This window comes from Labrus mixtus, chromosome 8 (genome assembly GCF_963584025.1).
Source record: "Labrus mixtus chromosome 8, fLabMix1.1, whole genome shotgun sequence".
Taxonomy (NCBI): domain Eukaryota; kingdom Metazoa; phylum Chordata; class Actinopteri; order Labriformes; family Labridae; genus Labrus; species Labrus mixtus.
The window spans coordinates 3,247,501-3,261,446 of record NC_083619.1 but is presented as its reverse complement, the minus strand read 5'-3'; the positions used below and the strand labels follow the sequence as shown (position 1 = coordinate 3,261,446).

At 41.7% G+C, this 13,946-nt stretch overlaps 1 protein-coding gene and 1 long non-coding RNA gene across 2 annotated transcripts in view; one reads left to right on the top strand and one right to left on the bottom strand.

The window, feature by feature from the left end:
* The window catches only part of chd7 (chromodomain helicase DNA binding protein 7), a 68,992-nt gene that overhangs the window by 40,228 nt on the left and 14,818 nt on the right, over positions 1–13,946 (top strand). Inside the window, exons 13-26 of the mRNA XM_061043850.1 lie at positions 1,344–1,587; positions 3,264–3,440; positions 4,001–4,144; positions 4,243–4,341; positions 4,474–4,651; positions 4,751–4,967; positions 5,260–5,455; positions 6,208–6,375; positions 6,904–7,083; positions 7,192–7,302; positions 8,442–8,653; positions 10,037–10,236; positions 11,557–11,716; positions 13,190–13,279. Coding sequence (XP_060899833.1) covers positions 1,344–1,587; positions 3,264–3,440; positions 4,001–4,144; positions 4,243–4,341; positions 4,474–4,651; positions 4,751–4,967; positions 5,260–5,455; positions 6,208–6,375; positions 6,904–7,083; positions 7,192–7,302; positions 8,442–8,653; positions 10,037–10,236; positions 11,557–11,716; positions 13,190–13,279 — 2,376 coding nt within the window. The remainder of the gene's footprint in view (positions 1–1,343; positions 1,588–3,263; positions 3,441–4,000; positions 4,145–4,242; positions 4,342–4,473; positions 4,652–4,750; positions 4,968–5,259; positions 5,456–6,207; positions 6,376–6,903; positions 7,084–7,191; positions 7,303–8,441; positions 8,654–10,036; positions 10,237–11,556; positions 11,717–13,189; positions 13,280–13,946) is intronic.
* On the bottom strand, positions 93–932 carry LOC132978619 (uncharacterized). Its single transcript, XR_009673956.1, has 2 exons — positions 732–932; positions 93–433 (listed from the first exon to the last, which is right to left on the bottom strand). It is a non-coding gene; the product is annotated as an uncharacterized LOC132978619 (long non-coding RNA).

Sequence of the window (13,946 nt, the reverse complement as noted above, 5' to 3'; positions counted from 1 at the left end):
CGTATTGGTCCGAATATAAGACGACCCTGATTATAAGACGACCCCCGTTTTTCAACACTCACATTTAGAAAAAAAGATTTGCAGACCAGATCTTGTTTTTATAAAGAACTTTTTTTAAAGAACTTCATTTTATTTGAAAATAACAATATTAAAAACACATTGAATGAAACACCTGTTGTATTAATAATTATAATAATAATTAACATACCGTATTTATCGGTATAGGCCTACAGCACTTTTCAAAACAAAGTGTTTCACAAGGCCGAACTATGTACAGTATGATTCAAAATTAAAATCGATTAACAATCAAGCAATATTATCAACATGTTTTTAACATTTTGAAATAACAGAGGAAATACAGGCAACACTTTTAACTAAACTACCGCTAAACTAAAACTCGCCAAACTTCTCCTCCGATGTCTCCTCTCTATTCCTCACACACACACTCTGCCCCGCTGTGTTCGCTCTCGCTCTCATCGCTCCCCAATATTAAAAACACATTGAATTAAACACCTGTTGTTGTAATAATGATAACAATAATAAACGTAGGCCTCTTTATCGTTATATGCTACGGCACTTTTCAAAAGGTCAAAATATGTACAGTATGATTCAAAATTAAAATCGAGCAATATTATCAACATTTTTAAATAACAGAGAAAATACAGGCCACATCTTTAACTAAACTAAAGCTCGCCAAACTTCTCCTCCGATGTCTCCTATTCCTCACACACGTCCTCCGCCCCACTGTGTTCGCTCTCACTGTCATCGCTCCCCTGCTCCTCCCAGAGCGCGTCATGTGTATTGACATTTAAAGGGACAGGCGAACAATTAGAGCTGTGCTCTGAATACTAGACCCCGAATATAAGACGACCCAACTTTTTCGGACGTATTTCGATGGGGAAAAAGGCCGTCTTGTATTCGGACCAATACGGTAGTTGTGATCGGCACTGTAGCACAGTGTGGATTAATTTTTTCAAAACGTATTATCCCTGCATGAAACGTAAACTCTTATTACAGTAGGAGCGTTACACAGCCATCTTCATTCAGGGGTGATATTGACACTTATCAGTTGCTTTTAAGGAATTTCAACCGAGTGTTTCCCAACATTTCCCTCGTTTCCTCTTAACATCACTAACGGCCTCCCCTGTGTAACAGTAAATATCTTTTAAGTCATCAGGTGGATCTACTTATTTATACAGAAGTCATGAAATTCAACATCAGGGCCACAGCAGTTTATGTTAGAGTAGTTCTATTTACTTGGTCTGTGGGCAGTGGGCTCTTTACAGGTCGTGTGAGACTGGAATCTGTGTGTTAACTCTGGTTACATCATCCGTCCTCCACAGACGTAACTGTATTTTGGCTGATGAGATGGGTCTGGGAAAGACCATCCAGTCTATTACATTCCTCTATGAGATTTACATGAAGGGCCTCGAGGGGCCATTCCTCGTCATCGCCCCGCTCTCCACCATCCCAAACTGGGAGAGGGAGTTCAGGACCTGGACGGAGCTCAACGCGGTGGTCTACCACGGCAGCCAGGCCAGCCGCAAGACCATCCAGGCCTACGAGATGTACTACAGAGATGCACAGGTAAATACGATGAAACGGGGCTGGCTTCATCTGTGCCTGTCACCAGCATGAAACCAAAACAGCTCGTGCTGCATTGTTGTGTTAGCATGCTAATGCTAGCGATCTTTATTATGCTCGTATCTTCACACTGCATGTAAATTTACCTGAAATGAGCGTGATCTAGAAACACAGTTAAGCAGTGAGTACAGTATGTTATTCTTCTTTTCTCTAGTCCCTCAATTAAACAACTTTTATACACGAGGGGAGGAGTCAGCCGGCCGTCCTGACGATGTAAACAAAGTGAAGATAGGACTCTGAAAACTCTGAAAACATCACAGACAGTGGGACTCGGGTGTTACACCCATTGTAGACAGTCATGACTCACAGAGTTATTTTCAGAGGATATACTTGATTTATATTTAAGTGTGAAAAATCACATACTAAGACTTTAAGTTGAACCTTTTTCCATCCTCGGACACAAACAACACATCAGTGCTGATGATGAGTTTTAAAAGATGCTGTAATCCAACAAAGCTGTTTGTGTCTATTTGTTTTTGATCTTGATCAAACCAGTAGCAATGCCAAACTTCTAATAATTTGCCAACTGGACAGTAACCTATCCATGCTTTCTAAATGAACTTGCATTTCATACAAAAATGTTTGATCGGCTGAACACATGCATCAAAATGTAATAAGTCTTTCTGCAGCCTAGATGGCAGCCCAACATTAATTGTACAATCGTCTTAAGTGAAGATTAAATTAGATTCAGGAACAGAAAAAGGGTGTGATGTGTCCCCAGCAGAGCGTCTTAGCAGGTCTGTATGAGAGGGATGAAGTTGTTCAGTTGATAGAAGAAATGAAATGCTGTTGTGTGAGATAGTCAGCAAATCTGAACACCTCCTCAGCCAGGGGAATTCTTTAAACCAGCTGAGGATGGACAGGGGTCGTCTGCTGTGTAAGCTCTTTACAGTCCTCAAGCTGTAAGCCATATATCGTAAGCTCTCATTGTGCTATGCTGCTAACATCTCTCGGTGTAACCCCCCCCCCCCCCCCCCCCCCAGTAAGCGCAGAAGAAAATAAGCTGCAAAAGCAGAGTTCTTACAAGCCCCTTGTTCCTAATCTAGCCTGAGGTGATGCTCAAGGTCAATAATGTTGCTGTGTCCATTTCTACTACATGGCCTGCTTCACTACATGCAGATTCTATAGGATGTCCATGTTTTAGCTGATTCCCAGATATGACTCATAGATGGTTCTATTTTAAGGTTTTGTAAATTATACTTTGTCTCTCTTTGTATTTCCGTCTGTAACTTTGTCAACAGGTCTCCCTTGAAAAAGAGGTTTTTAATCTCAATGGTACCAACCTGCTTAAATAAAAATAAAAAAAGGGACAAACAGAAGTGTAGTTCATGTTTACAGAATGGATTTATTTTTTAATATCAAGTTTCTGTGTTAGTAGAAAATACAATGAAATCCACCATTTATTAAAGCTAATATACCACAGCACTGTGGATGATGATGGGGCCTTTAAGTCTATCTGTATGGTAACCCTTTATTTGACTAAGCTGTTTAGACAAAGCTTTCAGGGTTTCCCTCCCTCCACAGGTAAAGACGAGTGACAACAAAACGTTTTACCATTCTTTTAGACCTTTTAATTTATATGTTTCCTCTCTTTCTCTCTCTCTCTCTCTCTCCTTTAGGGCAAGATAATAAAGGGAGCATACCGGTTCCATGCGTTGATAACAACGTTCGAGATGATTCTGACCGACTGTCCCGAGCTGCGCAGCGTGCCGTGGCGCTGTGTGGTGATCGACGAGGCCCACCGCCTCAAAAACAGAAACTGCAAACTACTGGAAGGACTCAAAATGATGGACATGGTGAGTGCTGGATAAGGGAAGCATCATCTGAATGTTGTGGAGGCATAATGGGGGAACAAAGTGATCCCGCCTCTGTACCATAATCCGAGGTAGTAACAGAGGCGTTAGGGTATCGGCTTGGGCGAGGCAGTGTAGGCGGAGCCAGCATGGGAGCGCAGTGCAGTGTGTGTTTCTGCATGTCTGACTGTGTGTGTATGTAGAGCTCCCGCTGTTCCCTGCTTCTGCAACGGCAAATTGCAATCAATATAAATGTACAAAAACGTAATCTGAGTAACCAGCACTGCAACCTTTACTTTTGGACCTCAAGGTCTTAGATGGTGTGCAGTACTGTTTTGGCAGGTGTTTGCTATCTCTTGTGGGCAGTAAGGGTATGTGTTGGTAAAACATATTTTCTTCTAGCTGGGTTTCGTAAGTTCTTCTAAGGTTTGGTTTAAACTTTTTACGAGTTAAAACAATCCCTCCTGCCTTACATTTAGGAGATCGTGTCCTAAATATCTGATGAAGCAATTCTTCCATTTTCAGAACACTAAAATTCTCTTTTCAATCTCTTCCCCCTCCAGGAGCACAAAGTCCTGTTGACAGGAACTCCCCTCCAGAACACTGTCGAGGAGCTTTTTAGTTTACTCAACTTCCTGGAGCCTGAACGATTCCCGTCCGAACTAACATTCATGACTGAGTTTGGAGACCTTAAGACTGAAGAACAGGTGAGGAGGAGGAGTGGGAGTGTCATCCGATTTTAAGCTTCCCCATAGGGTCCATTCATTGCCCGCTGATTAACAACATTATGTTGGGACTGTCACAGGTTCAGAAGCTGCAGGCCATTCTGAAGCCCATGATGTTGAGAAGACTGAAGGAGGACGTGGAGAAGAACTTGGCCCCTAAAGAGGAGACCATCATTGAGGTAGGGCGGAGGTCTCGTCGAACATGTCATAACGCTTTTATAAACAAAGGCACACTAAACTGGCATTATCATTAAGTAATGTAAAAAGTCATGACAAGCAAAATGAACTGTTTTGGTTCTTGTACCTGGTAGGTGGAGCTGACCAACATTCAGAAGAAATACTATCGGGCCATCTTGGAGAAGAACTTCACCTTCCTGTCCAAAGGAGGGACTGGGGGAGGTGGCGGCGGCGGAGGGTCCAATGTCCCCAACCTCCTCAACACCATGATGGAGCTGAGGAAATGCTGCAACCACCCCTACCTCATAACTGGTATTAACACAACCTCTGAATGAATGCATACAGAGTCTACAAACCAAACCCAATTGTTTACCAATTAATCCTTTTTTTATTTGTTCTTCCCTCCTCCAGGAGCCGAAGAGAAGATTGCAGAGGAGTTCCGAGATTTTCACGGAGGCAGGACAGACTTACCCGATATGGCTCTCCAGGCGATGATCCAGGCTGCTGGCAAGCTGGTTCTCATTGACAAGTTGTTGCCCAAACTGAAGGCTGGCGGACACAGGGTTCTGGTTTTCAGTCAGATGGTCCGCTGTCTAGATATTCTGGAGGACTACCTCATCCAGAAACGGTGAGAATAATGACAAACAACAATATAAACACATGCTTAAGGACTTCCTGATCAGATCCCAGACCTTTAATGACAACTAAAGCTAGTAAATGTAACTTATTTTTCATGAAATTTTTAATATATATTCATCACTAAAAGCTGTTTGTCTTTTGTAAATTAAATGTAATGTAAGTTTAACTGTCATGTTTTTCATTGAATTGATGTACAGACAGACGGAGATCTCTGTGAAATTGTGGCAAAGTGATGTCACAGAAATTAACTTATTTATTTTCTCACTCTGTCCTGTATCCAGATATCCCTATGAACGTATAGACGGCAGAGTTCGTGGAAACCTGCGGCAGGCAGCTATCGACCGGTTCTCCAGACCTGACTCTGACCGGTTCGTCTTCCTTCTGTGTACAAGAGCCGGAGGACTCGGCATCAACCTGACCGCAGCAGATACGTGCATCATCTTTGACTCTGACTGGAACCCTCAGAACGACCTGCAGGTACTAACCACAGTGTTGTCTATAGATTCACTGAGTCATGTGTTATGTCTTTTGTTTCCTGCAGTTATTGACAAAACCCCTTCATACACTGAAACGCTGTTTAAGGTTTTAAATCAATGTTTTTCCAATATACGAATTCATTCATTCATTCATTCATTCATTTCATTTATTATACAGGAACGTTTAAAAGTAACATTAAGTTACAGTTTAACAGGCCTGACTCAGTTTAAAAACTGGTTTCCAGCAGGTTCCTGTTCTGCAGAACATGAAACATAAACCACAGTCATGACACATCAAGACAAACACATTTACAGGACATTAGCATGAGCTAGGCAGATACAGACAAATAGAAACAAAAAGTACAGATAGTGAAAACAATACATGAGTGCATGAACACAGAACTTCAGAAGAGGTTGTGAGTTAATAAGCTCTAAAGATCTTGGTGAAATAACTTGAAACTGTAAGAAAGTAGTCTGCTGGACATTTTTAAATATTGGCCCACAGATGTGCTTGTGGAAGACACTTGATTAGCTACAGCATTGAACTGTTGCAAGAGTCGACTGAAGAGCCTGTACCAGTTTCAGGATGGCAAGTGTGGAGTTCAACGTCCCTCTAAATCACTGGACCAAATTATTAAGCTTTTGCTGTAACCTCACATCTACAAGTGAATATACTTCTGTGGACCAAACAGAAGAGTATGAAAAAACCTGTAGAACAATGTTTCTCAAAGTGCAAATTTCTCCCTTTTTCAGGCTCAAGCTCGGTGTCATCGTATTGGCCAGTCCAAAGCGGTCAAGATCTACCGACTGATCACAAGAAACAGCTACGAAAGGGAAATGTTTGACAAGGCCAGTCTGAAGCTGGGGCTCGACAAAGCTGTCCTTCAGAGCATGAGTGGACGAGAGAACGCCAACAGTGGGGTGAGATGCAAAACACACACTACAATTTCTGCATCAATAACTTCACATTGCTGTTTCCTGTTAAGAGAGTCTGCTCAGTCTACCACGCCTTAGGTTATAACATGTGATGCACACATGTTACTATACATCCCCACAGTTGAAAATTGGTACATGTAAGGGTTCAGATCTGTAAAATAAATCGCTACTTCACTTTTTAAAAGCTAAGGACACTCTGCCTCTTACGTCTCTTACATCTGTATAGACATGGCTGCTACAGGTGAAGATATTGCAGTGGATGACGCATCCCCAGTTTTGACACCTGGGCAGCCAGGCGCAGTATATATCAAAACAGGAAATAAAGTAAGCGAGGGTACAGGAAATACCATGGTCTGAGGCAGTCAAATAATACCATCACAAATATCAGTTTTAATAAAGCAATCTCTTATCCTACGATTGGCCCAAAGATTAGAGTAAGAAAAATGACATCACCAGGGCAACTGATTTTTTTTATTTTTTATATATATATATATATTTTTTTTTTTTGCCCAGGTCCAGCCGCTGTCAAAGAAAGAAGTTGAGGACCTTCTGAGAAAGGGGGCATATGGAGCACTGATGGACGAGGAAGATGAAGGCTCCAAATTCTGTGAGGAAGATATTGACCAGATCCTCCAGAGAAGAACCCACACCATCACCATAGAGTCTGAGGGCAAGGGATCCACCTTTGCTAAGGTACACACTAGCTTCATGCACTCATGAAGTCTACTCACTGTGCAAGAATTTATTCTCTGACAAAAGTGTGACTGCCCAACATTTAACATCACCATTCCTTGTCTGCAGGCCAGTTTTGTTGCGACGGGCAATCGAACAGACATTTCTTTGGAGGATCCAGACTTCTGGCAGAAGTGGGCCAAGAAGGCTGAGCTGGACATGGATGCCATCAATGGACGGGTACTATGGGCGCACACACACACACACCAGCAACTTCAATACTTAAAAGAATGTGGCTGTGGAAATAGAGTTTACAAATACATGCACATTAAGTGTCTTAAACACACACACCTCTCTGTGAGGTGGGCCGGGGGGACACCAGGGGACGAGCTGTGGTTATTAGTCAGCGCTACCAAGACAAGCTAGGAAGAGGAAAACGAGACAGACTGACAGAGACACTGGAAGATCAGGAGGGAAGTTAAAAAAAAAAAGAGAGAGAGATTAAAATTGACAGTTGGGAATCTCCTCTCTTCCTTTAATTACCCATGTTTCCCTGCTCTTGTGTGTGTGTTTGAGCGTGAGAGAGTAAGCTGCTTAGCTCCACTTAACAGAGCGCAGATGCCTGGAGGGTACAGAGATATCACTTAGGCTAGTGCGCTCTCTCTCTCTCTTACACACACACACACACACACAGAAACAAATTCATTCACATTCTTACAAACATAGTGCAGCCGTATACATATTATTGCTCTCTCAATTCACATTGTTGTTCACCTTTTTAAATTTTGGATATTTGTCCCTCCTGTCTTCTTTTTATCCACTGCTGCTGCTACTCTTATGGAGCTCCCTCAACTGGAACACATAATCCAGCACTACAATGAATACAGGCCGTTCCCCCGGGAGTTCTTATTGTGTGATGTCAAAATGGAAATGACTGCAGCGCTCTGTGATAATTGTAGAACTAACTACTGCCCTGTTTGCGCATATTAATGGGATTGCAAGGGGGGAAAATCAAATTAATTGAGCAAAAATGTAATTCATTAGACAACATAATTAATGCCAGTTAGTGTTTGAACCAGGCAGCAATTTTCTCTGCATAAGGAATGAAACACGGGGCAAAAACATCCACACAACCCGTTCTGAACAGAAGGTGCACACCAGACCAAGAAGTCACAAAGTGTAAATATTTCAGAACAAGAAACGACTTAATGAGCAAAGTAAAGCAGGAAGTACTTTGCTTATTGTTGCTGATGAATTTCAGGTCATCGGTAATTGACACCAGGTTGGTTGTGAATGAAAAAGAAAACGATCCAGAGGGGAGAAATAGCTTTGCCAATAAAAATAAATCGTCTGACCACTTCTTTGAATGCATCCCCCAGAACACACTGGTGATTGACACACCGAGAGTGAGGAAGCAGACACGGCACTACAGCAGCATCAAAGAGGATGAGATGATGGAGTTCTCTGAGCTGGAAAGCGACGAGGACGAACCGAGTAAACCTTCGTCCAAACCGCGGCGGCCCCAGGATAAAGCCCAGGGGTACCCCCGATCTGAGTGCTTCAGAGTGGAGAAGAACCTGCTCGTCTACGGGTCAGTCGCAAATTTGTGTTTTTATAGGTCAAAAAACCTGACAAATATTTTTTTAAGAACAAAACTCAAATTAAAAAGCACATTTTCTTTTATTATACAAATAGATACCCAACTCTAACTTAGACCTCACACACACGTACTTCTATGTTACACACATGGAGGCAAATTGACACCCTCACCACAACGTGATCATCAGATGAACGTGTCCATTTTTCTGGGTGACTTGGCCTGTCTGTGTGTGTTTGTGTGCACGTTTGTAAGAAAGGGCAGTGGTGCTAGTGAGATGTCAGCATTGTTATTGTAACAGTCTAGTCTTGTGGCCCGAGGCTGTAGGACACAAAAACACACTGTCTGACTGAGCCTGTCCTCTCCGCTCAGCGCACTGTTGTCTTTTCCCATCATTCAGCTCGCTCTCACTCTCTCTCATCCACCATTTTACCGTGTCTGAAATCACTCGGAGGAAGACCAGTTTACACGGTTCAGTTGAGATCAGTTGAAAAAATGATCGTTAAAAAGAAGACTGTCTGAATGCTGCTGTCCACAGCACCAGCCTTTAGGTTAGTTTAATCTGTGGCACTGTGATGGGATGAGTTAGGCTGTGATCTAACACACACACACACACACACACAAAAGGGGGGGGAAATACACACCAACACATACAAAGGTATGCATTAATGTATGTAATGCTGTAGTCAAGTTGACAGTAATGGTAAACCTGTAAATCATATTCATGAATAGACTACGTTCATTCAGGCCCTGGAAATAATAACAAGAAATTACAAACTGTGATTCAGCATCATAAGGAAAACTTCCTTTAAAAAAATATCTAAATGTATCACCAGGTTCATTGTGAAGACTGCAACGTCTCTTCAACTCAGTTTACACCTGCTGTCTGTCCCGCAGACACATTTTAAGACTCGTGCGTTTCAGTCCATAGCACCAATCCTCTGGAATTCTCTACCCGTCTCGCTATGTCTTTTCTGACTCTGTTGAGTCTTTTAAAATACAATTAAAAACGTTAATGTTTAGACAGTCCTATGGATAATCTGCCAATTGTGCCAATTATTGTTCCTGGTTATAGCAGGATTTTATAATGTCGTCCATGACGTACTAATTTTTTCTTTTTTTCTTCTTTTATTGTATGTGTGCTGTTGTTTTTTGTTGATGTAAAGCACTTTGTGACCTTTGTCTGCGAAAAGCGCTATATAAATAAACTTTATTATTATTATTACTAAGTGCTAACACTAGCAGTTTTCTTTATAGATTTTTATTGTTTTACTGTAAAATGTGTTGGTTACTTCTCCACCTACAAGGAGTCACTCTGTAAATCTCTATAGAATAACACAGTCTACCTTTTTGTTTTGCTTTTATGTCTGTCTTCAGTTGGGGTAGGTGGGGTGACATCCTCGCTCATGGACGCTTCAAGCGCCCCCTAAAGGAGAGTGATGTGGAAACCATCTGCCGTGCCCTCCTGGCCTACTGCCTGCTGCATTACCGTGGTGACGAGAATATCAAGAGCTTTATCTGGGACCTGATCACTCCGAGTGAAGACGGGACCACCAAGACACTGACCAACCACTCAGGTAAAAAACACCCGATATATAACATATTACACAACAAACATAGTATGAGTTTGTGTCTTACATACAATAAAACCTGATTCTGTCTGTCTGCTGCAACAACTACTGCCTTTAAAATCACTGAATAAAAAGAGTTGCTTTTCAAGCTCTGTTTTAGGTCATTTTTTGGGTTCTGTATTGAATAAAGTTGCAAAAGTTTAAATGAATATTTTGCCAAAAATAATTGTATCCACTTTAAGATCTAGATCTGATACAGTAGTAGCTTTAAAGTATAAGTGAGTTAGTTCCTAAAGAGTTAACTATAACTGCTCTACACACATCATCGAGTCGTAGTTTGGGAGCCCTTTCACTTGAGCAGATCGGGGTCCCTGACTTGTGCTTTCTCATGAATCACATCCTGGTAGGTTTTATAGTGATTCATCATTTCTGCTACTTTTTGCTTTCAGTACCAGCCGACTGATATAAGAACAAACTTCCCTTAAGAGAAATGAAAACTCTGTAATTAAAAATGGAAGCAACACAAAAACATTACCAAAATGAAACACTGACTTTGATTTTAATGAGCAGGATTTTAATCTGACCATACATTTATTCTACCTGAGGGTTTTTGACATTTTCTGATACATTTCAGGCTCTTGGGGTTTGATGCTTGGTCCTAATCCTAGCCGGTGCTGACTTACTTCAGCCACATTCACACAATTAAACATTTTTGATATTTGTCAATAAGATTTCCTGAAAAACTTGAGCTGCATGTCTTGAACGCAAACAACAGAGTATTTGGCCTCTCTCTGTCCAGGCTGCTCCTTCTAGCAATTTCTACAAGAAGACAGGGTGAGCCAATGTTTGAACACAGCAGGTATTATTCACCACGAGGGAGTGGGCAGTGATATGATGGTTATATGAGATAGGATGGGAACCTTGTGCACATAATGAAGCTGCTTCATACGCTTTTCTGATCGTACAGTATTTTTTCCCTGTATCTAGTTTATACTTTAAGAATGTAAAGTTACATGAAACATTGATATGAAGACACAAGCTGTCATGATCTGATGATGATTTTATGTCATATCATGCTTCCTCTGATCCCCAGTTCCCATCAGACAAGGAAAATCTCTCTTTCAGGGTCATGTCGAAAAGGGCAACTCAGAAAAAAATGTCAGGGGTGGTCTATAGAGAGCCTGGAATGTTAAATCCATTTTTTATTGGAAAAGTATTTTTTAAAAAGCCGAAAATGCTTGATAAATTTGTCCAGGTTGTCATTTTGTAGAAGCCGATTACCGTTGCACCGTACTGTATCCTCACTCAGTCCCTCTCTCTCTCCAGGTCTCTCTACCCCAGTCCCTCGTGGCAGGAAGGGCAAGAAGGGCAAGTTGCCGGCCCCGCCTCCACAGACTCCACGAGCTGATTGGCTTGCCAGCTGCAACCCTGACCACTTACTGCAAGAGGATAGCTACAAGAGACACCTGAAACATCACTGTAACAAGTAGGCTTTCTCTACACACACACACACACACACACACACACACACACACACACACACACACACACACACACACACACACACACACACACACACACAAACGCCAAAGAAACAACATGGTATGGAGCTGAAAAGTAATTGCTTTTTAAAGGGCCATTAATGAAAATATCTCTTTTTAAACATGTGTTCATGTTAAAACCAGAACATACATAGAAGTGGAACGTGTGTTGGTTCCTTACAGCAGTCTCCCTATCTCGCTACACACACACAATCTTGTTTACTCTATGGTCAGTTCTCTCTCTCTCTCCCTCCTGTTGTCAGAGAGATATGCACCTTTGCCCCGCTCATTCAATTCCAAGATTTTAACTTCTTTAGTAGGAAGTTTGTGTGTGTGGCTGTGTGCCAACCCAGGTGCTAGGCAGGCAGACCTGTTGGAAGTGAGTGAGAGACACACAAACACAAGTGCACACGCGCACACACACTTTTGGGGGTGATTATGTGGTGCCATCTGCTAGGCTAGAGCACAGTGTTGTGTGGCTAATCAGGCCTGGCACATTGATGGATGAGCACACACTGCCTGCCAACAACCAACACACACACACACACACACACACACACACACACAGCAACTTGTGTTGCCATTGAGGCCGAAACACACACTGTGGAATGAGTTGCAAATGACTGTCTTTATACCCTCTCCCTTCTCTCTCAATTGTCTCTCCAAACTTTATGCTCCCTCTCTTTCATCACAGCTCCATCCTTTGAATTGTTTTCCCCTTTGCTCCTCCCGTCCATCTCCCCTTCCCTTCCCTTCCCCACCTTTCCTACAATGTCTTCGGCTCCAAACATCGTTATAAACAGTGCCAATGTCAGGAGAACCAGTCCTACCCTCTTCCTTGAGCCATGACTTAAGGGACTACTTTTCTCATGGGGATGGTGAAAGAATATTTATTCACATGGAACATCTGTAAATTATATCCAGAGTAGACCACTAAGATTGGTTTTAACTCCACCCCATTTAAGGAATATATGGTTTTAGATTTTTTTTTTTTTATATAGAGCAGAAAACCGGTCCCAAATTTATTTGCAATTAAACACCATGTGATGTTTCTTTGAAGTTCTTCAGAAGAATGGAGTTGGTTTAGGGTACCAAACTTTGTACTTTTAAAGTGCTGTTGTGATCTGTTAAAATCAAAACATTTGGATGCATACTTTACAACAGAAATGTGACACATTTCAAATGTGTTCTCAATAATAGTGTTCTTCAGAGTTGTAACAGTAAGTTTATCATCAACATCATATAAATCCTCGACGATGTAACATGTCTGCTGGTCAAAACAACAATTTGCACATGTGATTTTGGGTGCTCGGATATTATGTCAGCATCCATTACGTTTTCCAATGAACTATATGATCTAAATGAAAAATCTACTGCACTAAAGGACAATTTGACTAACCTTTTCTTTGTTCTTTCAGGGTGCTGCTGAGGGTAAGGATGCTGTATTATCTGCGACAGGAAGTAATAGGGGACCAAGCGGAGCGGATACTGGAAGGAGCTGACTCCAGGTTAGTTTTAGAGGTCTTTCACTTAAATAACCAAATCCTCAGAGTAGAAGGAGAGGATGTTTTCTGTTTACAAAACAGACGAGGAAGATTTCATGTTGATCTTAAATCAGCATGTTGAGATTTGTTGAAAATGTATGATTATTATAATAAGTGTTTACAGTCGATAGAAAGACTCTCATGTGCTGAATGCATCATAAAGTGAGCTGAGGGAGGTGATGAATTATTACTGGTGTGTATTTTTGTCCGTTCTAGTGGCCTCTTTGGCATGGCTCTTTCAATTCTGAAACGTAGTGAACACAGTTCTTGCCTCAGGGGAAAATATGTAAATAAATAGAGCAGTTTGTTTTTATTTTTAAAACTTTTTTTTCAAGCTGCTGCTGTTGAGTGTTTTGCATAATGTCTTTTTAAATTTTATCGTTAATAACAAGGTTAGCAGTTTGTTTACTTGACTGGTCTTCATGTCATTCTGACAACTACTTCCCCCTTCCTCCGTCTTTTCCTCTGCCACACTTTTTTTTTGCCATCTGTCCACCTCTCCTTGTCTCTGCAGTGCACTCCAGTCTCTCCTCAAGTCCCCTCCCCCTCTCATCCTCCTTTCACCCAGATGTGAATGCATTTATAATGTGCAGCACGTGCACTCCATGCTGATCTCTGTCACTCCCTCCCC